Here is a 27,807-nt window from a genome sequence, read left to right as displayed (position 1 = left end):
GTAGGTAGGGCATATACAGCATAAACACAGCGTATATATATACAGTGTATACGGTGTATAAAGCGTTTACAGTGTGAGGTGACTCACTTGTAGAGCGTGAGGTCGGTCTGGATGTCGGTGGTCTTGGCGCTGGTGCGTGGTGCATGCTGGGTATCCTGAGGATGCCTCATCTCTACAGCCTCCTGAGGGCTCAGGTGCAGCGTGACGGGGATGACGGGCAGGATGCTGATATACCTGTACAAACAAACACACATACACAATCAGAAAAACAGAGAAGTTTCAACATAACCAACATTAAAACCTGTAAAACTGGAATTAGTGCTCTGTCTGGCTTTAAGATGTTGCAAGGGTGGTTGCTATGGATTTGCTAGACAGGTGTTGCTATAAGCTTGATAGGTGGTTGCTGGGGTATTTCAGGTGTTTGCTATGGAGCTGCTTAGCGGTTGATAGTGTGTTGCTAGATGCTATGCACTTGCAATGGTGGTTACTATAAGATTTCTAGACAGGTGGTCACTATAAAGGTGGCTAGGTGGTTTCTGTGGTATTTCAGGTTGTTTGATATTGAGCTGCTTAAAGATTTATAGTGTGTTGCTAGATGTGAGGCTGTTGCTATGGAGGTTACTATGGGTTTGCTAGACAGGTTATTACTATGAGATGGCTAAGTGGTTGCTGTGGTATTCAGATTGTTTGCTACTGAGCTGCCTAGAGGTTAATAGTGTGTTGCTAGATGCGAGGCAGTTGCTATGGTAGTTACTATGGGGTTGCTAGACAGTTTGTTTCTATGAGGTTGCTCAGCGGTTGCTGTGGCATCTCAGATTGTTTGCTCCAGAGCTGTTTAGTGGTTTATATTGAGTTGCTAGATTCTAGGCAGTTGCTATAGAGGTTACTATGGGTTTGCTAGACAGGTTCTTGCAATGAGATGGCTAAGTGGTTGCTGTGGTTTTTCAGATTGTTTGCTATTGAGCTGACTAGAGGTTGAAAGTGTGTTGCTAGATGCTAGGCAGCTACTATGGGGTTGCTAGACAGTTTGTGGTTGCTGTTGAGCTGCTAAGAGGTTTATAGTGTGTTTCTAGATGCTGAGTGTTGTCAGATGCTAGGCAGTTGCTATGGAGGTTTCAATGAGGTTGCTAGACAGGTTAGGTGGTTCCTGTGGTATTTCAGATTGTTTGTTATGGAGCTGCTTATTAGTTGATAGTGTTTCGAGAGTGTTGCTAGATGTGGGTCAGTTGATATTGTGGGATACCATAGGATTGCTAGATAGGTGGTTACTATGAGGTTGCTAGGTAGTTGTTGTGGTATTTTAGGTTGTTTACTATGGAAGTGCTTAGTGGTTGATAATGTGTTGCTAGAGTGTTGCTAGGTGTAGGCAGTTACTATGGAGGTTACTATGGGGTTGCTAGACAGGTGGTTACTATAAGTTTGCTAGGTGGTTTCTGTGGTATTTTAGATTGTTTGCTATTGAGCTGCTTAGTGGTTAATAATGAATTGCTAGAGTGTTGCTAGAGTCTTGGCAGTTGCTATGGAGGTTACTATGGGGTTGCTAGACAGCTGGTTGCTCAGAGGTGGCTGGTTGGTTGCTGTGGTATTTCTGGTCGTTTGCTATGGAGTTGCTTAGTGGGTGCTAGACTGTTGATAGATGCTATGCATTTGTTATGGTGGTTACTGTGGAGTTGGTAGACAAGTGATTGCTATAAAATTGCTAGGTGGTTGCTGTGGTATTTCAGAATTTTCAGACGCATCGTCCAGCCCTAAGCTCACCTCTTGGCGAGAGTGATGTTGTAGTAGCTGAAGAGCGACGGCCAATAGCGGAAAGACAGTCGCCTCCACACTTCCTCGTCCTCGGAGCCCCAGCTGATCTGAGGGCTGGACATGGTGGCGGAGCCTGTACGAGAAGCTCCGTGGCCCTGTGATTGGTTCTCAGGTAAAGGGGTGGGTTCGGGGGCCGGAAGTACACTGAGAGTGCTGGTTGGGTCTCCACCCGGAAACACCGGAGCCACGCCCAGATGAGGAGGAAGCCCCGCCTCCCCCAAAGGAGACTGCTCTGCCACCTGGGCAGCCAGGTAAGTCCTCAAACCAGCCGGGTCTGTGTAGACCAGGATCCCGATCCAAATCACTGTTCCCACCTGCAGAAATAAAACAATAGAAAAACACAGGGGCTTAATATAGTAATATTAGCTGGATGCTAATTAACTTTATAAAAGTATTATGTAACTAAAAAAAAATTTTTTTATAAAAGAAGGTTACATGCCACAAAATTTGTCAGGCATGTTTAATCTCACCATGATGATGCGCTGTGCGAGGCGCGTGCGGGCGAGGAAGTAGACGACTCGGAGGCGTTTGGGCAGCCGCAGGTTTCTGAAGGCCGGGGCCTGCAGTGTTATGGTGTGTGCTGAAGGCCGAGGAGGAGGCGGAGCTTCACGGGTTCGCAGAGGGCCAGGCTTCGGAGGAGGCGGCATCCCAGCTTCAGCAGGAAGTCGTCTGTTCAGATCAGCCAGCTGTGTGCAGAGAAATAAACACGAGAATATATTCATATCATTCATACAGAAACTCCTGTAACATTTCCACACACTGTAATACACTACAGGAAGCGTAGGGAGCGCTCTATAATGCTCTATAACAACTCATAGTGGATACTGATTATTTTATAGAAGATACTGAATAGTTCATAGAAGATACTGAATAATTAATAGAAACTACTAAATAATTCATAGTAGATACTGAGTATTAGTTACTGAATAATTCCAAGTAGATACTGAATAATTCATAGTGGATACTAAATAGTTAATAGTGAATCCTGAACCATTTATAGTAGCTACTGAACAATTCATAGTGGATACTGAACAGTTCATAGCAGATACTGAATAATTCATAGCAGATACTAAATAATTCATGGTGGATACTGAATAATTCAAAGTGGATACTGAGTATTAGTTACTGAATAATTCATAGTAGATTCTGAATAATTCATAGTGGATACTAAATAATCCTTGGTGGATATTGAATAGTTCATAGAGGATACTGAATAATGCATAGTAGATACTGAATAATTCATAGTGGATACTGAATAATTCATAGTAGATACTGAATAATTCATGGTGGATACTGAGTATTAGTTACTGAATAATGCATAGTAGATACTGAATAATTCATAGTAGATACTGAATAATTCATAGTGGATACTAAAAAAAATAATTTATAATAAATACTAAACAGCTGTTAGTTGATACTGAATAATTCATAGAAGATATGGAATAATTCGTAGTAGAAACTGAATAATTCCTAGTAAAGTAATTCATAGTCGATACTGAATCCTTTAAGTTGAATACTTAATAATTTATAGTAAATAGTGAATACAGGAGTGATTCTCACCTCCATGCGCCGGATGTCGATGGAGAGAACAGTGGTGAAGAAAAACATCTGCAAAAAGAAATCTGACACCAGTCCGACCACAGCGAACAGACAGAACTCCTACAGACACAATTAAAACAGAGATACACCATCAGTACTTCAGTATTTCACTACATCAGTTATTCACTACTACAGGAAGCAGAACAGGGGTAGAGGTGCAGGTTACCTGAATGGCAGGGACCAAGGTGAAGTATCCAATCAGAATGATAACCAGCTCAGTGGCCATGTTCTTCATTATAGACCAGCTTTCACTGCTCAGACCTGAAACCACACACACACACTTTACAACAGTCCTACAGCCCAGCAGAAACCAGCAGAAACACTGTGGCTGCACAGCTAATAGAGCTAACAGCTAATGAAAGCCTTCGTACTCCAATTAGCAATGTGCTAACTGCTAATAAAAACTTATCACGTCATAATGTTTGCAGTTAACAGTGAATATTAGCCTTCAGACAGAGCAGACGTCCCTCACCCTGAGCGATGCGTAGTTTAACCTCCAGGTCAACAGGGGTCGACACCACAGACTTGGTCAGGACCAGCACGTTCTCAAGCCCGATCACCACCACCAGGTACGGGAAGATCTCCCTGAAAATAAAAGAGAGAAATTAAACATGAAGAAAAATAATATTGAATCATTCATAGACACTAAAATTATTCAACAGATACTGAATCATTTACAGAAGATACTAAGTAAATGAGAGTTGATACTGAATCATTTAGGATATACTGAATCATTTATTTAGAATACTAAATCATTTTTAGAAGATATTAAATAATGCATGGACGAAACTTAATCACAGCAGAAACTGAATCATTTTTATGATACTGAATCACTTATAGTAGCCACTGAATTCAACATAATAGATACTGATTCATTTACAACAGATACTGAATCCTTGACTGTAGATAATGATTCATTTACAGTGGATAACAAATAACTATGGCGTCACATCAATGTCAAAAGTCCGGGGCGCAAAAAAATTAACCAGCGTGTTTTAACATTTTGAGTGTATAAATGAACTTCAAGCTTCATTTTTCTCCTCTCAGGTGCGTTTTTATCTCGCGCGCTGTGTGAATTACCTGCAGCAGCAGTTTGTACTCGACTGAGTGTTTTGCGTTGGAGTTTTGAAAGGGGTGGTTATGACATTTTTGAGGGCGGAGTCAGGGTCACCTCCCTCAGCGAACGCTTGGCTGATATCTCCGGGGTTCATGACCGCCTACCTCCACAAGCCGGAGGAGTTTAGTGCTTAGAGCGACCCGTCACGAACCCTGGAGAGACCAGCCAATAGTATTCGCTGAGGGAGGCGACCCACCCTTTTTTTTGCTCGCTAGTTTCACATTTGTTCATTTACACACGCAAAATGTTAAAACACGCTGGTTAATTTTTTTCACCTGGTATTTTTGCACCCCCGACACTTGACATTGATGTGACGCCATAAATAACTGAGTCAGTACTGAATCATTCACAGTAGATACTGAATAATTTCCATTAGATTAAAAAAAAACTGATGGTTGATACTAAATCATTTATACTGACTACTGAATCATTTACAGTGTATACTACCTAACTGATAGTCAATATTGAATCATGTATACTGAATCATTCACAGTAAATACTGAATCATTTCCATTAGATACTAAATAACTGATAGTTGATACTGAATCATTTATACTGACTACTGAATCATTCACAGTAAATACTGAATCATTTCCATTAGATACTAAATAACTGATAGTTGATACTGAATCATTTATACTGACTACTGAATCATTCACAGTAAATACTGAATAATTTCCATTAGACACTAAATAACTGATAGTTGATACTGAATCATTTATACTGACTACTGAATCATTCACAGTTGATACTGAATCATTTCCATTAGATACTAAATAACTGAAAGTTAATACTGAATCATTTATACTGACTACTGAATCATTCACAGTTGATACTGAATAATTTCCATTAGACACTAAATAACTGATAGTTGATACTGAATCATTTATACTGACTACTGAATCATTCACAGTTGATACTGCATCATTTCCATTAGACACTAAATAACTGATAGTTGATACTGAATCATTTATACTGACTACTGAATCATTCACAGTAAATACTGAATAATTTCCATTAGACACTAAATAACTGATAGTTGATACTGAATCATTTATACTGACTACTGAATCATTCACAGTTGATACTGAATCATTTCCATTAGATACTAAATAACTGAAAGTTAATACTGAATCATTTATACTGACTACTGAATCATTCACAGTTGATACTGAATCATTTCCATTAGATACTAAATAACTGAAAGTTAATACTGAATCATTTATACTGACTACTGAATCATTCACAGTTGATACTGCATCATTTCCATTAGATACTAAATAACTGATAGTTGATAGTGGATCATTTATACTGACTACTGAATCATTCACAGTTGATACTGAATCATTTCCATTAGATACTAAATAACTGATAGTTAATACTGAATCATTTATACTGACTACTGAATCATTCACAGTTGATACTGAATCATTTATAGTGTATACTACATAACTGATAGTAAATATTGAATCATGTATTCTGAATCATTCACAGTAGATACTGAATCATTTCCATTAGATACTAAATAACTGATAGTTGATACTGAATCATTTATACTGACTACTGAATCATTCACAGTTGATACTGAATCATTTCCATTAGATACTAAATAACTGATAGTTGATAGTGGATCTTTTATACTGACTACTGAATCATTTATAGTGTATACTACATAACTGATAGTAAATATTGAATCATGTATTCTGAATCATTCACAGTAGATACTGAATCATTTCCATTAGATACTAAACAACTGATAGTTGATACTGAATCATTTATACTGAATTATTGACAGTGTATACTACCTAATGGATAGTCAATATTGAATCATGTATACTGAATCAGTCCCAGTAGATACTGAATAATTTCTTTTAGACACAAAATAACTGGTAGTTGATACTAAATCAAATACTTAGAAACTAATAGTGTTGTATATAAGCAGCAGCGGCAGCAGCTGGTGAGTGAGTGGGTCATTATAACAGGAGGTGATAAGCTGAAGAGGAAGCACTGAACTGATTACGCCGAAAGACAGAAGTTTGAATCATACTGGTGGGGATTTTTGTGTGTGTGTGTGTGTGTGTGTGTGTGTGTGTGTTTACTGTATTCTGACCCGTTAAACTCGGCTTACATCTTTGAGTGGATGACTCAATCACACCACCGGAGCTGAAAGCCATTCAGCCTAAGCTGATAGGCCAACTGAGCCTAAGCCCCGCCCACCAGAATCACTCTCAATGGGGAAATCCCAATCTAACCATCATCCTACGTCTGCCCTCGCTGATCATTAGCTACAGATCAACCCGGCGTGGGTTGTAGGAAGAGAGAACGCTGTTTATTATTACTTATTAATACTGATATCGAACACTGACTCACCACTGGAGTTTCCTTTAGTCTAAACTCACTTCAGTCCTTTACTTCTTTACTCTCAGAACTACAACATTTTTATAGTGGATACAAAATAATCCACAGTAGACAATGAATAATTCATTCTCTATACCTAATAACATACTCGCTAAAAATTAGACTATTTACAGTGGCTATTATAATTCATTCTGTATACTAAATCATTTGAATAATGCTGAATAAATCATAGTAGTTTCTGAATAACTACCATGAATCACAGAGCACTCTAAATAATTCATAGTGGACACTGAATATTTCATAGCAAATGATAGATAATGCTAAATAATTCATAGTAGACACAGAGTAATGCATAACAGACAACGAATTCACACTGGACAGTAAATAATTAAAAGTAAATACTGAATTCCTAAAAGCTAAAACATCAGAAGTTAATGGAATATAGAAGTTTTTTATTAATAACAAAAGTATGGTGATGTTTATTCTTCATTTCAAGTGATAACATACGTTTATGGAATTTCTTTTCTCCAAAAAGAACAGAACTGAGTCATTGTTCGGTGTTTTGATTCACTCGATCACTAAAAAGCTGCTGATATTTTGTGAATTATCCACCATGTGATCTGTGTGGTTTTGGATGCTGTTGGGAACTTATATAATAAATCGGTTCATGAATAGAGTGCAAATTGGAATCAATGATTCTAAACATTGTAAATAAGCGTTGTATATAAGTGTTGATATGAGGCTCTGGATTAAACATGGATCCTCACATGAGAACAATGCCTTTGCAGTTTTTACAAATGGTAAAAGTTATTTCTAGATCTTTTTAGAAATATATAGCTCTGAAAAAATGAAGAGAGCGCTTCAGTTTCTGAATCAGTTTCTCTGATTTTGCTATTTATAGGTTTATATTTGAGTAAAATGAACATTTTTGTTTTATTCTATAAACTACAGACAACATTTCTCCCAAATTCCAAATAAAAATATTCTCATTTAGAGCATTTATTTGCAGAAAATGAGAAATGACTGAAATAACAAAAAAGACGCAGATCTTTCAGACCTCAAATAATGCAATGAAAGTAAGTTCCTATTCATAAAGTTTTAAGAATTCAGAAATCAATATTTGGTGGAATATTCCTGGGTTTTAATTGGCATGTTCTCCTCCACTAGTCTTACACACTGCTTTTGGATAACTTTATGCTGCTTTACTCCTGGTGCAAAAATTCAAGCAGTTCAGTTTGGTGGTTTGATGGTTTGTGATCATCCATCTTCCTCTTGATTATATTCCAGAGGTTTTAAATTAGTAAAATCAAAGAAACTCATAATTTTTAGGTGCTCTCTTATTTTTTTCCAGAGCTGTATGTATGTCTGAGAAGTTAATAAGCTGAGAAGACGACAAGGTGAGATTTTTGTATACAGCATGGTGGCTGGTGCTGACTGGTTTAAAGAACCTGTATTGAAAAAAGGAGTATAGTATCGTTTTAAATAAAGAAGTATTGAGATACTTTTCTAGTATCAGTGAATTATAATGTACAACAATAAAATAGATACACAATAATTCTTATTTTAAACAAGAATAAAATAAAAAGTGGCACTAAATTAACTATTTAGCTACATTTACTATAATTTCTTATTTAGTATGACTGCCTGATTAATAGCTGGTGTGTGGTTAGGTCATTAGAACACCAAGACAATAAGAAAAAACTGTGGAGGAAGAACTAACCATGTTACACAAAAAAAACAATATTTAGCATTATTCTGATGGATTATGATCATTTAAAAATAGTTTTTTGATGGTTTACACATGCATGTGTATAATCTAACTCTTCACATCTCCACCATAAAGAACATTTTCATTGATCTCTACAGTCCAGGTCACTGAGTTTAAGCTGACTTAGTGTTGCACAATGCTTTAAAAGGTTATTGATTTTTACAATACTACAGCGTGTACAGAGTTTTACAACACTCTACTGTTTATTCTAATCTTCCTGCAAAACATGACAGACATGTTTACTTTATTTAGTAACTCATTCGAGTTAATATACAGACCCACAAACTCATAAGGCATGGAAAGATAGATAATACCAGTAAGGAAGTCCCTAAACTAATATAGGGTCTGAATTCGACACTGTAAAAATGTATTTAATCTGATAACACCCTGGTGTTTTAATTTTTTGGCATATCATCAATTTGGTCTAGTATACTGGTCTCGTTCAAACCTGATATTAACACGCGTACTGGATAATCTGATCAAGAACGATAGCTGAAACTCATCTGTTCACACCTGCCATTTTAAATGCGTCTCTTTTGAAACAATTAAACTGTTAAAGGGGGATTAAACTAGCTAATGTTGGGGGACACATTACACTAAACTTTTTACAGAAGTTAGAACAGGTCTATGTTCTTTAAGTTCTTTACACTAAATCACTCTCACATAAAGATAATGATAAAGATCTCGCCAGTTCTATTCTAACCAGTTTCAGCCCCTTTCAGAATGAGCCGTTTAAAGGCTCTGTCACTTTTATGCTAATAAGCTTTCGCTGGCCAAGCCCCATGTTTTTTTTACTGAGCATTTACCAAACGTTCTTGTTAGTTCATGCAATAGAAGCACAAAACTCATGATTTATAAGTTCCACGGATAGTAGGTATAGATTCCTCCTTCAGACAAAGTCTGATGGCTAATCTTTCTGTGTACAGTTGATCTTGTGGGTGGGGCTCAGGTGGGGATTGACGGGTAAGGGGTGGATCTGTGCAGGTTTTCTTTAATTGCGACATCACAATAAGGGAGGACCACTCAAACAAAAACATAGAAGCAAATGATACCAGACACCTAAAACTCTTTCAGCTGATTCACAAAAGAGATAGATGGATAGATAGATGGTGTTTATAGGGGCAGTTGAGACCCAAGTGGAAATACAAAATCACACAAAATGTGACTTTTGCATAATATATCGCCTTTACGTTCCAGAGGATATACTGTTTAAAAGAAAATTTGCATTGTAACATTGAGCTCCTCGAACAACAGCGAAGTTAATTTACAGCATTTGGACAGTACAACATCAAATAAAGCCACATCGAGAACACAGAAAGCCAGAATGTTGCTCAAGTTAGCTCAGCTAATGGTACTATGCTAGTCCTGATTGTGAAGAGTTAGTTAATTCAGTGAAGTGATACCGAGTGTAATAAGTGATGCTCAACACTTTATTTCATTTTATATATTTTTTTATATAATAGAGCATTTTACATAGCAGTGCTCTGGCACCAGGGTTGCCAGATTGCTACATTGGTTTCCAGCCAAAACGGCTTTCAAATATATAGACCTGCTGTCACTGCTTTAAAAAACTTCTATGGGAAAACTTATATACTGAATTTCATTCTTTGTGTGATAAGATTATGCTGTTTTGGCTGAAAAACACTGTAGCAATCTGGCAACCCTGATGTCTATATAAAATGCTCTGCTACATAAAATGTACAAAAACTAAATAAATGTTTAGCATCACTTATCACATTCCATCATTTTATGGACTTAACTACCACTTTACAAACTGGCTGCTTTCCAAGTGTTATTAGCATTATGACTAGGCTGTACAGGACTAGGATAGTAACAATACGCAGTATAGTCCATTCAGACCTCTACTTTAGGCAGTGCAATAATGAAAGTATCACACAGGGTGATTGTTAATGGCATGTGTGAACCGGTCACAGTGATCTTATACCTGGTAACACGACAACCCCTTTATGTTATCACTGCCCCCCCCTCCCCAGGTTAACTGTTAATTCCTCAGTGAGAGTGTGTATACTGACCCTCCATTGAGTGTAGGCGTCAGGCCAAACAGAGTGCAGAGCCCCACGGACATCAGCAGAGAGCTGAGCACCGTCACCACAGCAGCCAGAGCCAAACCCCACTTAGACTTCACCATGTCAATCTTACCTGTAACACAAGAGAGGAGACAGGACATGAATACTGACTGATATAAACAAACATATTATTTTATTTTATTTTTAAAGGTCTCCTTCCACTAAAATCCACTTTTTCTTGTTCTTTGTGAATTACTATAGGAACCCGGGCTAAAGTGGAGACGACACTGTCTTGTTAACTAAGGACGAGTGTACAGCTTCTGTTTACAGATCTAGTTAACGTTAGCTGTCTTGTGTTAGCAACTGTTTAAAGTTTAAATCGGATCTCCGGTGGATTCTGTGTTTTACCGAGACCTTACATATACACTATGGAAGCACAGTTTGACAAGGTAGCAAAACTCGACAGAACACCGGTCAAAGCGGGCGCCTTTAGCGTCTGATTTTATGATATAGAGCAAAAAAACAATGTAATGAGACCTTTTACATTCATTTTTAAGTAAGAACAGGTTAACATTCCAACAAAATCAATCCAATCTCAAGTGACAAATGCCTAAACACATATCTGCCATTTTAAAACCATCTCCTGTGAAACTATTAAACCATTACAGAGGGATTAAACAAGATAATTTATGTTTTGCCTTTAACATTTAACTTTTTACACAAGTTAGAATAGGTCTATGGTATATAACAAACACTTTCATGAAGCACTTTACACAAAATCACTTCTAAATAAAAGATGAAAAGATCTCACCACCTCTCACCAGCTCTGTCACTTTTATGCAAATTAGCCGCATGTTTACACTGAGTGTTAACCGCACGTTAGTGTCAGTTTGTGCTAAATAGCAAAACACTTACAAGCTACATCATGTTTAACTGCGACAGAAGAACAAAACTCATTATTTGCTGGCTATTGTCTGCTGACTTGCCACGGACAGTAAGTATAGATCCCTCCCTCAAACAAAGTCTACTGGCTAATTCTGCTGTGTACAGTCTGAGGCGTTTCAATCTGCTGTTTGTTATTAATTTTATCTATAATGTTCATATGATCCACAACACGCTCATTCTGACAGACTGTAATACACTACGGGAAGTGCAGGGGGCGCTCTATAATGTCCTTATGATCCACACGCTCATTCTGACAGACTATAATACACTACACGAAGAGTAGGGGGTGCTCTATAATGTTCATATGACCAACACGCTCATTCTAACAGACTGCAATACACTACAGGAAGCGTAGGGGCGCTTTATAATGCTCTATAATGTTGGATGCAATTTCTATACATAAAACACACTAGACATTATACTAATTTTACTACGAAGCACATTTTCATTTGTGTGTGAGTGTATAGCCAGAGTGTGTGATGTGTGTGTGGTGAGTAGGTGGTGTGTGTGTGTACACTGGGGCGAGGCTTATCAGTGTGAATTCTTGAAGCTGAGTGCACTGTTCCGTGGATAATCCCTGTGGCACGGCGAGTGTGCAGCACAGCACAGGCTGAAGCAGATCAACCACACTAATCCCACTGCTTTCTGCCACCCAGAGTGTGGCTGTGCTCCACACATAGCTATTCTGGTGCCTGTGGCATATGCTTCTAATATTACATCACATTTTATAACGAGCATGTGGATTATATGAACATTATAGAGCGTTATAGCGCTCCCTCTACGCTTCCTGTAGTGTATTACAGTCTGTCAGAATGAGCGTGTTGTGGATCATATGAACATTATAGAGCATTATAGAGCGCCCCCTATGCTTCCTGTAGTGTATTACAGTCTGTCAGAATGAGCGTGTTGTGGATCATATGAACATTATAGAGCATTATAGAGCGCCCCCTATGCTTCCTGTAGTGTATTACAGTCCGTCAGAATGAGTGTCTTGTGGATCATATGAACATTACAAAGCATTACAGAGCAGCATATAGGAGCTGTAACGTACGTGTGGAGAAGTAAATGTAGGCGAAGAGGATGATGTAGGTGGTGACGAGTGGAATCAGCTCGGCGATGCCGATCTCCTCTTTAAAATGAACGTGAACCATGTGATCCTCCCGCAGAGTGCAGTTCACAGAGGGGTGGAGCTGCTTCAGACGAGAGCGTAGACTGGCCACGAACCTAAAAACACACAAATATACTTTAATAAATCACTGAATAAAGAATACACACTGAAAGAGAGTAATAACAGGCTTATATAGTCAGTATAATGACCTGGAGTCGTAGTTGCTGAGAGCGATGGTGATGGTGTAGGTGACCACTCTCTTCCTGCTGTACAGACTGACCCCTGTGTTCTTCCCTGGGACTCCAAACAACAGGTCTGTAACAAAAAGAAGTGAAAAGAATTAATCACATTCATTACTCTGTAGGTAGAAGTATACAGGGGTTGTACAATGAAACTGAAACAGTTGGTTTTAGAGCACAATAATTTATTTTATTTATTTATTTATTATTTATTATTTATTTATTTATTATTATATTTAAAAATTGTGGACATTTTTAAATAACATTAAACTAAGAAACAATACAATTTTCTTTATTAGAATGTCTTTTTTCTTTATACCAAATTAAATCTCGAATTATATATATATATATATATATATATATATATATATACAGACAACATTTCTCCTAAATTCCAAAAAAAAAAAAAGAAAAATCAGAAATCAATATTTGGTGGAATAACTCTGGTTTTTAATCACAGTTTCATGGCATCATGTTCTCCTCCTCCACCAGTCTTACACCCTGCTTTTGGATAACTTTATGCTGCTTTACTCCTGGTGCAAAAATTCAAGCAGTTCAGTTTGGTGGTTTGATGGTTTGTGATCATCCATCTTCCTCTTGATTAAATTCCAGAAGTTTTCAATTTATTTTTATATAAATATCTTTACATTTGTGAACAGTCTCTCACTGTGACATCACTTCCTGTTTCTCACCCTTCAGCGTGGCGGAGGTGTGGATGCCTTTAGGCTCGTGTTGGTGGACTGTCTTCAGGATGTCGGGGTCCGAGTCGAACAGGTCTCGCCGATTCTGCCAGTAGTTGCCGGGGGAGACCAGCAGGCAGCCGTGTTCTGGTAGAATGGACTGCATCCGGCGTAACCCCGGCAACAGCTCCGTCACCTGGAGACACAGCGTCTCCAAACTCCTGCAGACATAATTACGTAAGTGTCAAAGAGGGCGGAGCTTCAGCATCGCAGGAACAGCAACAATGACCTACAAGCATGTCAGTGTGTCTTTGCTATCATAACGACGGGAAAAGTACACATCGTGCGTCTCAAAGCGCAAAGCAAAAGGCATGTACTAATTCTCTTAATTAATCATGGGTGTGGTTAACTTTGGGTGTAATGTGAAATCAGAGTGTTTCTTGCTCATTATTCTCTTTAAGAGTCAGGTGAGCTCTGACTTTGGTGGATTGCTATTGCTAACGAAGATAAGTAAAGCAAAGTAACAAAAAAAACATTTTCTTTTAAAGTCAAACGAGCGCTGGATGTTAATCTACACAGATTTCTCTTCTGAAAACTGTTTATTTGGGTGAGTAAAGCGCTTCAGTTTATTGACAGTAAGCTTAGATTCCCAAATTTTTCCAGCACTAAGGCTAAAGCATTAGCATTAGCGGTAACTAACCGCTAGCGACAGCTAACCGACAGCTAACCAAAAGCACTACACGGAGTAATCCTGAATGTTCTGGTAAGCCAGGGCAATATTAGCTAGGGGTTGGTCCCACGTAGCTTGTTTTAACACAGAAAAAATCCGGTATACTGTTGGTTGTTGATGACAAAGTTGGGTTTGAATGCACACGTATAGCCAAGATAGCAATGAACAATAGCAATGACTGTTGTCTAGGTTGTATTCAGTCAGTGGCGCACCTGTGTTTTCTGTTGCCGAGATAGCAATAGAAGTGTTATATAACCCATTTTTGAATGAAAATACACTGAACTCACTCTTTAAACAGTAATAAAACAGATTTATTCTGAGAGCCACTGACCTGTCGGTGTAAACATGGTTACGGATCTCCTCCAGCAGGCTGAAGACTCGTCCCAGCGGCGAACGGAAAACGTCCACAGGCACCAGACTGCTGTCCCATGGAGACACGGCAGCCTTCACCAGCACCTGCTGGATATAGGCCACCGGAGGACCCCGATACTGCAGAGAAAACACAGCGTTTAACCAGCTGATTAACACTTCATCTCTGCAATTTCTGTCCCCAGTAAATTATATGTATTAAAAATGCATTTTATTAGCATTTATAAGCATAGTAGTGTCTTATACATCAATCTTATTGCAAACATTATAAACATTTATAGAAACTACTGAAACACTGAAAAAAATAGCATTTGTTCCCTGTCCCCCCCACTCTCTAACTATAAACTTTACCATTAAATATCAATATTACAATCCTTCAGAGATTAATTCATATTTGCATTGTTGTGACACAAAATCCTATATATAATTAAAAAATATTATTTTATAATAAATCCAGAATATTTGAGTTACAATACACATTTTAGTTGTGTACCTGCTGGGTTTCACTCAGTCCTGTTACCTGTTCTGATTGAGGTTATACATCATTTAATAATATCTTTTAAAGTTATTTTAAGTTAAAATTAATAAGTCAAAAGTTTGGACACACCTTCTCATTAAATGTTTTAATTTTTTTATTCATTTTTCCCTACATAGTAAATGAATAGTGAAGTGATCTATCAGATTATGAAGGAACACATAAGGAATCATGTAGTAACTTAAAAACAGTGTTAAACAAACAAAAATACTCTGTGAAGAAGCTTTTATATGCTCTTATCTGGGTGCTGTTAAGTTGTGGTTTCTGAGGCTGGTTTCTTATCCTGTACAACAGAGGGAACTCTTGCTCTTCCTTTCCTGGGGTGGGTCTGATGAGTGCCAGTTTCATCATTATTTGACAGTTTTTGATGACTGACTGCTGTTTTTTCTTAAAGTCGATTTTTTTTTAAACTTAGTTAAGTAGTTGTTGCTTCTCATAATCTGGATTAGAACATTACTCAAATATTCACTATTCACTGTATACCTGTAACTCTACCTCTTCACTACTTTACTTTAACTGATGCTCTCAAACACTTTATTAAGAGACAAGAAATTCAAGTAATTAACTCTTGATGAGTTCAGCACAGCTGTTATCTGAAAGCCTGAATTCCAGGAGACTCTATACCTCATAAAACTGACTGAGAAAATCCAGCAGAGATGTGCACTGTCAATGTACTGTCAATTAAGCAAGAGGAGCTACTTTAAAGAATGTAAAATATAAAATGAAGGTACCCAATCAGGGCGCTCGCCCAGGTCACCCTGTGGCTCATGGGAAGGGACGGAATAATCCTTCACTCCGGTGGTGAACTCCACAGGGCCTGTTCCTGGAAGAGGCAACTTCAACAGGGGGTAGCTGAGAGAGAGAGAGAGAGAGAGAGAGGGGGAGAGAGAGAGAGAGAGAGAGAGAGAGAGAGAGAGAGTTGTTAATAAAAGAAGAACAATGAGGCATAGATGTAGATTCCTGACCCCAGACTACGACATATTTTCAGTGTGGGAAGAACAACTGTGTCCATTTTAACCTCATCCTCCCCATTCATGCCTCAACAAACCAGTGTGTAATAATTAACCATTAACCCACAGGCAGTAGTGTGTGTGTGTGTGTGTGTGTGTGTGTGTGTCTAAGTAGCGGGCGCTAGGACCCCTGCACTGCCCCATTCTTCTCTGAGCAGAAACAACAGGTTCTGCTCAGCAGTGATAATTTAATTGTATCTGAACAGCTCAGCTCACAATAAACAATAGCAGCTCTATAGAAATACATGCCCAGAATCCTCCAAATAAAGCAGACCATCGAACCCATTCATCATAAAAACTCAATTAAAAATTTCTTGTAAAATCTTACAATTCACCAGAAAATCTCAAACAAATACATAATTAAAATATCTTAAACTGACTACCAATTTATATCCCAAATTATGCTCAGCTAATTACCCCACCCACTCATTAGGACTCCCCCTATCACTAGTGATGCTCCAACACCAGGAGGGTTAAGAAGACTAGCACACGCCTCCTCCGATACATGTAAAGTCAGACTCCGCCTCTTTTTGAACTGCTGCTGATGCATCATCATTGCCGAGTAGCATCACAGCGCTAACGCTCAGAGGAAAGCACAGCCACTCGGTTCTGATACATCAGCTCACAGACGCAGCCTTGTGCTGATCCACATCACCCTAGGAGTGATGTAGGGAGAGAGCACCATCTACTGTACCCACCCAGAGAGAGCAAGACCAATTGTGCTCTCTCAGGCATCCGGCAGGTGGTGGTGCAGTAGTGATCTTAGTGCTGGTGGTGCAGTAGTGATCTCAGTGTTGGTGGTGCAGTAGTGATCTCAGTGCTGGTGGTGCAGTAGTGATCTCAGTGCTGGTGGTGCAGTAGTGATCTCAGTGCTGGTGGTGCAGTAGTGATCTCAGTGTTTGTTGGTGCAGTAGTGATCTCAGTGTTGGTGGTGCAGTAGTGATCTCAGTGTTGGTGGTGCAGTAGTGATCTCAGTGCTGGTGGTGCAGTAGTGATCTCAGTGCTGGTGGTGCAGTAGTGATCTCAGTGCTGGTGGTGCAGTAGTGATCTCAGTGCTGGTGGTGCAGTAGTGATCTCAGTGCTGGTGGTGCAGTAGTGATCTCAGTGCTGGTGGTGCAGTAGTGATCTCAGTGCTGGTGGTGCAGTAGTGATCTCAGTGCTGGTGGTGCAGTAGTGATCTCAGTGCTGGTGGTGCAGTAGTGATCTCAGTGCTGGTGGTGCAGTAGTGATCTCAGTGCTGGTGGTGCAGTAGTGATCTCAGTGCTGGTGGTGCAGTAGTGATCTCAGTGCTGGTGGTGCAGTAGTGATCTCAGTGTTGGTGGTGCAGTAGTGATCTCAGTGCTGGTGGTGCAGTAGTGATCTCAGTGCTGGTGGTGCAGTAGTGATCTCAGTGCTGGTGGTGCAGTAGTGATCTCAGTGCTGGTGGTGCAGTAGTGATCTCAGTGCTGGTGGTGCAGTAGTGATCTCAGTGCTGGTGGTGCAGTAGTGATCTCAGTGCTGGTGGTGCAGTAGTGATCTCAGTGCTGGTGGTGCAGTAGTGATCTCAGTGCTGGTGGTGCAGTAGTGATCTCAGTGCCCTCAGTGTTGGTGGTGCAGTAGTGATCTCAGTGCCCTCAGTGCTGGTGGTGCAGTAGTGATCTCAGTGCTGGTGGTGCAGTAGTGATCTCAGTGCTGGTGGTGCAGTAGTGATCTCAGTGCTGGTGGTGCAGTAGTGATCTCAGTGCTGGTGGTGCAGTAGTGATCTCAGTGCTGGTGGTGCAGTAGTGATCTCAGTGCTGGTGGTGCAGTAGTGATCTCAGTGCTGGTGGTGCAGTAGTGATCTCAGTGCTGGTGGTGCAGTAGTGATCTCAGTGCTGGTGGTGCAGTAGTGATCTCAGTGCCCTCAGTGTTGGTGGTGCAGTAGTGATCTCAGTGCTGGTGGTGCAGTAGTGATCTCAGTGCTGGTGGTGCAGTAGTGATCTCAGTGCTGGTGGTGCAGTAGTGATCTCAGTGCTGGTGGTGCAGTAGTGATCTCAGTGCTGGTGGTGCAGTAGTGATCTCAGTGCTGGTGGTGCAGTAGTGATCTCAGTGCTGGTGGTGCAGTAGTGATCTCAGTGCTGGTGGTGCAGTAGTGATCTCAGTGCTGGTGGTGCAGTAGTGATCTCAGTGCTGGTGGTGCAGTAGTGATCTCAGTGCTGGTGGTGCAGTAGTGATCTCAGTGCTGGTGGTGCAGTAGTGACCTCAGTGCTGGTGGTGCAGTAGTGACCTCAGTGCTGGTGGTGCAGTAGTGATCTCAGTGTTGGTGGTGCAGTAGTGATCTCAGTGGTGTAGAGTCAGTAGGGAGTGGAGTTGTGTTGGTGCGGGGGGAGGAGCCGGAGCCGTGGGGCTGGAGTTGAGAAATCCTGCCCCGGAGGACGAGTTCTTGCACAACCTCACGTTTCTCACAGTGCAGATCACACAGGTGCTGCTTAAACTGCCATAACCAGATTTACTGCATTATCATCTCCCCTCAACATCTACAGCAGCCCTGCAGCCCAGAGCAGCTCTAAATCACTGCTCTTAACTCCAGCACTGCGTACTGCACACCTCCACCTGAAAACCTGCAGCACACTGCATTTACACACTTACTATAATCACTACAGACCTCCGGGTACAGCTGTTCCACCAGCAACTTCAGTCCAATAGATTTTATGATTCTAATTGATCTTCATTTAATGATACTGATTTATATAAACCCTAGATTGAGATTTAAAATTAGCCTAAAATGTCGCAACTAAAGACTTTTACTAGTTTTAGGCCTGTCACAATACCAATTACTTGTGGACGTTATATGGTCCCAGAAACGTTCTGGGGTAATTTTCTCTTTTACTGGGGATCCTCTGTGATTTTATTCCTGTCCGGAACGACCATGTTTGTGTTTTTCTCAGACGTGTTCTCTGAGAAAATTACAAGCTGAATTATCTACTGTTTTTCTCTGAACTCAGTAATTTTAGTCCCATCCGGACGCACATCTCTGAGTGTCGTCTCCTTACGTTTGATAAAATAGCTATTTGTCCACTGCCGCGCACCTTAAAATTACACTTCGAATGCACGTTTCCATGGAGATTCACGTAAACACAACAGCAAGTGGAAATGGAGGAGCTACTGAACTGTGATGTTACGTGACTGAGAGATCCTAAAACTTACTGTTCCTCCTGTTTTTTTTTTTTATTGCAGTCCGGAAACAAGAGTTTTATCACTGAGTAGAAGTGTGATTTATTGTGACTTTAACTTAAGATAACAGTGCCCGGATATTTACCTATGCTATGGGATGTAAGTGTTTTTAATAAACTACTTAAGCATTAAATTCCTAATGCCCCGTTTTAAATTTCAGGGCTCTCCGGATTCTACCAATGAGGGGTGGAGCTACTTTGAGCCTGAATAACGGTGTATTTGGACAAAGTGCACAAAATACTGGATCTCAGAAAGCTGCAGGAGAGTGGAGGAGAGCTATTCAACAATGGTAAGAACGTTTTAGCATGTTTTAATACATCCATAGACGAGGACTTTCTTTAAAGAACTTTTCAATATTTTTCCTCATACATTCATTAGAAACTGGAGATTCGCTTCACATCAACTTTTGTAGACACGTATCCATACTGTAACCTTCATAAAGGCTGCAGTGTTGGTGTTCAGAAGGACACTCTGCCCACGGTTCCTCAAGGTCACTCTCTCACACTCTCTCTCTCCATGTTCTTCCTGTCCTGACAGCAGCTTTAAAAGCTGGGAATTTTAGCCCTCCATCGTTCGCTCACTGTTTCCTATTGTGTGTCTGTTACCCACGCTGTGACCAGGCCTGACCGATTACAGCTGTAAAACAGCTGATCTGAGACCAGTCTGCACTCTGGAGTCTGGTATATGAACAGCCAGCTGAACTCAGATTCTATCAAACCTGATGAAAGTTTGATTACCGTATTTTTCAGACTATTAGGTGCACTTAAAATCCTTTAATTTTCCCAACAATGTATGCTCTTTATGTATGAATTCTATCAGTCAGGTATTAAGGAGCAGTAAAGTCACTCTGCTGAAGTACAGAGTTATACAGGAGCTTCAGTTTAGTTCTCCAGCACACAGACTGGAGCAGTGTTAGCATTAGCTGCTAACCACAGCGCTAAGCGCTAGCTCTTACCATACAGAATGGAGTATATTGGACTTTAGTCTGCGTATTTTCTGTGTTAAAACACGCAACGTGGGTTGATGAATCGCTAGCTGATAGCGCCCTGGCTTACTGGAACACTCAGGGTTCCTCAGTGTAGCGATATCGGACGGTATTTACTAGCGCTAACAACTGTGGCTAGGTACCATTGCTAACATCGGCTGGGTAGCGCTGCTAACCAGAGCTGGCTAAGCGCTGGTTAACTGGAGCTGGCGAAGTGCTTGCTAACCGTAGCTGGCTAAGCGCTTGCTAACCGTAGCTGGCTAAGCGCTTGCTAAATGGAGTTGGCTAAACGCTTGCTAACCGTGGCTGGCTAAGAGCTTGCTAACCGTGGCTGGCTAAGAGCTTGCTAACCGTGGCTGGCTAAGTGCATGCTAAACGCGCCTGGGTAGTGTTTGCTAACCACAGCTGGGTAGCGCTGTTAACCGCAGCTCGGTAGTGTTTGCTAACCGTGGCTGGTTAGCATTTAACAACCTGCTAAAAATACATAATGCAGGAAATGGCATCTAATTCATAAAAGCACAGATTATCGATGATCCAGTTAAAGATCAGTTCAAGATTCACCCTTTTCGGTCTGCTGGTTGAGAACAGGATGGATTAGCCAGCAGACTTCGTTTGAGGGAGGGATCTGGACCTACTTTCAAATAATGACTTTTGTGCTTCTATCACAGCTTAGTTTTGCTATTGAGCACAATCTAACACTGACGTGCAGTAAACAAAAAACGCAGGACATCTAATTCATGAAAGCAAAGTTAAAAATGTTCAATTCAATGCATCCCCACATTTATTTAATAATCACAATCATTTTGTAAATGCTGTAAATAGTTTAGTAGCTTATAAAACTAAACGTAACTTTTCTAACTAGATAAAAAAAGGTTTTGGGATTGTTAAAAATTAATTATACTATATGATATTACAGTAATATAACAAAAAAAACATGTGCGAAGCGAATATACACGATAAAGGTCACATGACCCCAGGTGTGAGACTCACCAGCAGGTGAGGATGCTGGCGGAGGTGAAGAGGATTATGGGTACTGGGTAGGAGGCGCAGAGCAGGCCATGCCGGTAGAAGGCGGCCGAGATGTTCTGCCGGAGCCGCTCTCTGACCGTCATTTTGGGGGGCGGGGTCAGCTGGCAGCCATTCGGTCTGCGTGCGCCGACAGGGCGTCGCCACCAGGGGGCATCCAGGGACCTGAACAAACAAACGAACACAGGAAAGAGTCGTTAGAGGGTTAAAAATGATTCTTTATAGGGCTGGGGCGACGCGTCGACATAATCGACGTCATCGATTACGAAAATACATCGATTTGCATAACGTGCGTCGGCGCGTCGTAAATGTGATCAGAACTATGTTAATTAACACGGTAACATAGAAGCATAGAACTATTATTTAATTAAAATGATTTTTAAGAACAGCTAAACAGTTCTGCAAGTCAAACGCGGAGGAGTTCACGTGCGAGAGAGAGAGAGAGACACACACACAGAGAGAGAGAGAGAGAGAGAGATTCGCTTGTTCTGGTGAGAGCTCATATTCTAGTCCCATACATAATTCTGCAGCTCCCTCAGTGTTTTCTGCCGTATTTTGCGGCTAGCGCGAGCGCTTACAACTGACACCGCGGACCGCGAGGTGCCGCCGCGTTTGTGCCGAATCCGACTCTCTGCTGAATCTGACTCCCGCTTCGCGGACAGAATCGGCACAACACCCCCGCTGTAGAACTGCGGTAGTGAAAACAGCGCTTATAAATAAATTAGTTTAGTTTCACTTTCAGTTTTCGTTATTTTCGTTATTTTTTTTAAATAAAAATATAATTAAAAAACAGACGCCTACATCTCGGACTATTTTCTGGAGCCCGGGTCGGATTTACGGGCGGGCCTCGGGTCATGTCGGGTTTGGGCAGAGAATCTAAGCTCTAGAGAGCTTGGACTCCGGAGAGCAATCTCCAGCTACAAAAAAACGCCAGCGGGCATCTAAAGTTTGGGAGCATTTCACGCAAAAGGGCAACAATGTGGTCCTCTGCCATACGTGCAAAAGGAGCACTTGAAGCGCAAACATCCAGGAGCACTATGTCAACAGGGTCACACAGTAAGTTACCGTTTACATCAGGGTCTCCGCGGGTGTCTTTAAAAAGACTTAAGGCTGTCTACCAAAGGTTTTAAACCTGCCACAGGCAGAAATTATACATTTTTGGTTTATATTTGTGCATGGCATTTCGCAGTTTCCAGAAACAGTAGCATTATTCATAAGTTCAGGTGTTTAGCTAAGCTAGCTGCCTTAAGTTATTTTAGCTAGCGCCGTCGGCGCTGCGGTGTTACACCGTTTTCTGTCACCGTCGGAATTTTGTGACCAGTGCTCACGGTTATGAGCGTTCATTGGCAAAACGGAAGCTTTCTATACCTACACCTTACCCTCAGCCCTAAACTGAACCGTTTTGGCCAGTCGGGGTAAACATTAGAAACGAACACGTTTCGAATCGGCCAGTGCACCGGTCTGCTGAGAACTACTTGCCCGTGGTCACAAAATCTAGCGGTCACAGAAAACAGTGCAACACACGGTTGTGGTGTATGGGAGCTTATTCATTTTTAGCGTTATAGATCTAAACGTGCTGTACATGTAAGTGATTATAAGTGTGGGGTTTGGTTTAGTAGGCTTGTGTTGTTGTTGTTGTTGTTGTTATATATAAATATAGTAATTTATCGTTTGCTTTAAAACGTAAAATAACAATTATTTAAATATGTTTCTCAATAAATAGATTAGTCGACTAATCGAAAAAAATAATCGTTAGAATAATCGTTTAAAAAATAATCGTTAGGGACAGCCCTAATTCTTTAGAAAGCGATTCAGTGAATCATTAAAAAAAATCTAAAATTTCACCATACAAATATTCTCAGCTTTACAAGCCAATGTTTTCATTAAAATAATTAGTTTACTGTGTTACTACAGTTCCTGACAGTCTTTAAAAAACTGTTCCATTATAATCCTACGTTATAACTTCTTCTGTCCAAATCCAAACCCAAACCCTCCTGTTACGTTCCGGGTCAAATTGACTTGTTTTAAAGTTCAAAGATCTAGAAAAAAAAAGTTGAAAGTATTTTTTTTTGTATGAAACTTCTTCTGTTTGCCTTGATTAGTTTAATCAACATATAATATGAAAATGTTTCATCTCACATATTTGCAACAACCCCCTGCAAAAACTAAAACTAAAATACAATGTTATGTAAAACCATTGTTTTATATGTTGGTCTTTCAAAAGCAATAAAGTACTGAAACTACAACAAAAAAAGGGTATTTTCTTATTAAAAAATGAGTGAATTATCCTAATTAAAGAATTACCTGTTTGAGGTAAGGTACACCATTACACTAAATATTAATAGAATAATTAGTAATGGAGTTATTGATGAAATTAATGAAATATTAATGAAAAATTTATGAAATATTCACACTGCTTGTTAGGATTTTCTGGGGTTTCAGTCATCTCTGTTTTTTTTTTTTTCCTACATAGTAAATTAAGACGGAAGTAATCCAGACTATGAAGGATCCCTCTCTGGTGAGAATGGGTAATTGCACAGAGCATGTGATTTGAATCATTTTAAACTGGGCGGGTGTGATGCAGTCTCCCTTCAGAGCGAATGAATCTGATTCAGAGAGAGAGAGAGAGAGAGAGAGAGATACATAGAGAGAGAGAGAGAGAGAGAGATCGGTCAGAAACTTCACTCCTTTGTTTCTTTGGTTTTAATATGAGTGAATGAGCTACTGAGCTCTGAGTTTCCCCTTCTGAAGTCTCCATTGCTCCACCAGCCGCTCGCCTTCAGTAAAACTGAGCCGGATCCTCTTTTAAAGGCTGTACGTGTGACATAAGTACGTAAAGAAGTGTGACGTGACCAGAAGAAGAACTCGTTTCAGCACACTGGTACCATTAAACACAATATTTTATCCATATTCTTCTCTACTCTTCTGCTTCTGATTTCAGTTTAAACACTGAATAATACAGACTGCTGCTTTAAAAGTGTTAAACAAACCAAAATACTCTGTAAAGCATTTAGGTGCTCTTAACTGTGGAGCTGTTAACTTGCGGTTTCTGAGGCTGGTAACTCTGATGAACTTATCCTGTACAACAGAGGAAACTCTTGCTCTTCCTTTTTTTGGGGTGGTCCTGATGAGTGCCAGTTCCATCATTGTAATCAAAATCAAAGTCAAAGTTCTTTAACTTCTTCTATTCAAATTGACTGATTTCTTAACTTCTTTACTTAGTTGAGTAGTTCTTGCCTCAAATATTCACTATTCACTGTATACCTGTAACTCTACCTCTTCACTACTTTACTTTAACTGATGCTCTCAAACACTTTATTAAGAGACAAGAAATTCAAGTAATTAACTCTTGACGAGTTCAGCACAGCTGTTAACTGAAAGCCTGAATTCCAGGTGACTCTATACCTCATAAAACTGACTGAGAAAATCCAGCAGAGATGTGCAAAACTGACCATTTAAGAATGTATAATATAAAACATATTCTGGGCTTTTAATTTATGAAACATTCAGAGAATTTATTCTGACCCTAAAAATGTGAACACATTTTCTTAAACACTATTACGATTTATTACAACGCACCTTAATCATCTACAGCCAGATTTCAAACGTCAATCAATCATTCACATAATTCATAAATGCAGCCATAAACATCAAAGCATTATAATAAAATCTGCTCGGGAGAAAAGAAACAAGCCATGAAAAAGATGAGTTTCGGAGATTACTTAAATAAACCTGTAAATAAAGAGTAATCATCATAAACACTGACGTCACACCGGGAGATAAAGCCTCCTACACTCTGGAGTTATACTGGACCACTCACCTCACACGACTTCACACTCGTTTACAATAAAACACGCAGTACAGAGTTACCGGAGAATTACCGGAAAGAGTTGTTTTCAGAGGTAATTAGACGTTACGATACAGTAACAATACAGAAAAGTGGGTCAGTGCGCACAAAGTCCTGCATTGCATCATGCAGCACATGCAATATGAGCTGCATCAGGAGAACATGCTGAAATTAATCCCCACCTGGATCCTCAACAGTATCAAACTTCAGTAATATAACCCCCCCCCTCAGACCCTTCAACCGTCACCTCACCTACTCGCATTATTACTTTCACTGGAAAACCAAGACGCACCACCTCAAAAACACCAGCAGTGGATCAGGATCAAGGCTAATCCAGGTATAATACAATGAATGTGGATCTTTAAGCTCTGATCCTTTGTTTTTGCCGCTGTGCCGCTGCGTTAAAGAGGACATATTACGCAAAACTCTTTCTTCACTTTTTGCTTACTTGTTTGGTGTCAGAAATCAGATGCTTCTATAAGCCGTTTGGATGTTTCTCCCTTATTGTGATGTCACAATAAAAAGAAACTTGCATAGAATCACCCTGGCTCCACCCCTCACCCATCAACCCTACCAGAGCCCCTCCCACTAGATCAGTTTAAGAAACACCATTTCAGTTATTTCGGTCTGCTGGTTTGAACCTTCAGACAGTACACAGCAGGATTAGCCAGCAGACTTCTTCTGAAAGAGGGATCTATACCTATTGAACTTTCAATTAATTTTGAGTTTTGTGCTTCTATCAAAGTCAAGCATGAATGAGTGATTTGTGTTTTAACATTTAGAACAATCTAATACTAATGTGTGGTTAACACTCTGTGTACACACAAAAGTCAAGATTCAGGTACAGGTACAGATCCCTCCCTCAAACGAAGTCTGCTATCACATCCTGTACTCAACCAGCAGACCAAAAAGGGTGGATACCATATATCTCAAATCTAACGATTCTTCTTATGTTTAAATGCTATTTTCCTTATGTTGCAATAAAAAAAATCTAAACTGGATTTATTAAAAGCTTGTTTTGGCAAATATTTAATTCTGAAACGTTCTTATTGCCAAAAATGTATTATCAATAGGTTATATAAGGCTAAAGTCTTAGAAAGTTACTGCTTATGAACTTGATAAACGTTTACATATGTTGTTTCTACTGATTGTACTAAATAATACTGTACATTCCTGACAAGAACAATGTTTTGTCATATCGCCAGTAATAATTTTATCACAAAAATATGCCAAAATACTGTGATAATATTCTAGGGCAATATCGCCCAGCCCCAATAATCAAAAGACAAAATGCAAATTTACTGTCTTGGTTAACTATGGTCTTACAGATGTCATTTTATCATTATATATAGCTCTGGAAAAATGAAGAGCACTTCAGTTTCTGAATCAGTTTAGCTATTTATAGGTTTATATTTGAGTAAAATGAACATTGTTGTTTAATTCTATAAACAAAAATATTGTCCTCAAATAATGCAAAAAAACAAGTTCATATTCATAAAGTTTTAAGAGTTCAGAAATCAATATTTGGTGGAATAACCCTGGTTTTTAATCACAGTTTTTTCATACACCTAGCCATCATGTTCTCCTCCACCAGTCTTACACACTGCTTTTGAATAACGTTATGCTTTACACTCCTGGTGTAAAAATTCAAGCAGTTCAGTTTGGTGGTTTGATGGCTTGTGATCATCCATCTTCCTCTTGATTATATTCCTCTTATTTTTTCCAGAGCTTTATAAAAAATTTAATTGTGAGCTATAAACAGTGGGGAGATAATAAAAACAGGTTTGTCTACATTTCTCACTTCACCACAGAGAAGATACGATTGCACATGTTGTCTTCCTTACATGATAAACAGAACAATAGAAATGCTTCAGAATTACCTACAATTTGCTATTTTATTATTTTGGAGAATCTGAGGGATATTAACGTCTCCAAAAAGACACTTGGAGAAGATGCTGTTCATTGTATACTCCAGACTTAAGTAACTTTATATCAATGGGAGAAATCATCCCCAATTTTTACATGGTAAAAGTAGACCCATGATGATTAGCTTTACAAAATAAAAGTTTTGGAAGACACAAACTCTTTAGCTTATAGTCACTTTTCGCTTAGTTCAGTTCAAGATCCACCCTTTTAATTAGCTGGTTGAGAACAGGATGGTTTAGACCAGCGGACTTCGTCTGAGGGAGGGATCTGTACCTATTGTCTTTGGCAAGTCAGTCTTCAAAGTATAGTCACTTAAAATAGAATTGTAACATGAAAATAATCATATTCTGACCATTGAAGATCAATTTTGAGACACTTATTTATCCACAGCTAAATTCTTTAAAGCTTTTCAGGATTTTTTCTTTAACGAAATGTGTATTTTTTTTCTGCAAGGCTCGAGTAGAAGGCCTCTAGTTGTGTGTAAATGTGATTTCAGGCGGGAGACGGATGAAGGGCTGCAGTGTTACTGGGTTAAAA

The 27,807-nt window shown here is 39.6% G+C and overlaps 1 protein-coding gene across 1 annotated transcript in view; it reads right to left on the bottom strand.

Annotated features, from left to right (window-relative positions):
- Positions 1-27,807, bottom strand: part of LOC111190066 (SREBF chaperone) — a 60,843-nt gene that overhangs the window by 23,753 nt on the left and 9,283 nt on the right. The window contains exons 3-15 of the mRNA XM_022663810.2: positions 21,462-21,662; positions 16,016-16,136; positions 14,712-14,869; positions 13,663-13,871; positions 12,941-13,046; positions 12,675-12,847; positions 10,685-10,811; positions 3,881-3,993; positions 3,575-3,669; positions 3,370-3,468; positions 2,280-2,495; positions 1,759-2,123; positions 88-234 (exon numbers count right to left, since the gene is read on the bottom strand). Of these exons, the coding sequence (XP_022519531.2) occupies positions 88-234; positions 1,759-2,123; positions 2,280-2,495; positions 3,370-3,468; positions 3,575-3,669; positions 3,881-3,993; positions 10,685-10,811; positions 12,675-12,847; positions 12,941-13,046; positions 13,663-13,871; positions 14,712-14,869; positions 16,016-16,136; positions 21,462-21,583 (2,051 nt within the window). The 5' untranslated portion in view covers positions 21,584-21,662. The remainder of the gene's footprint in view (positions 1-87; positions 235-1,758; positions 2,124-2,279; positions 2,496-3,369; positions 3,469-3,574; positions 3,670-3,880; positions 3,994-10,684; positions 10,812-12,674; positions 12,848-12,940; positions 13,047-13,662; positions 13,872-14,711; positions 14,870-16,015; positions 16,137-21,461; positions 21,663-27,807) is intronic.

This window comes from Astyanax mexicanus, chromosome 1 (genome assembly GCF_023375975.1).
Source record: "Astyanax mexicanus isolate ESR-SI-001 chromosome 1, AstMex3_surface, whole genome shotgun sequence".
Taxonomy (NCBI): Eukaryota; Metazoa; Chordata; class Actinopteri; order Characiformes; family Acestrorhamphidae; genus Astyanax; species Astyanax mexicanus.
Note: the sequence above shows the minus strand (reverse complement) of the source record. Positions and strands in the feature narration are given on the sequence as shown.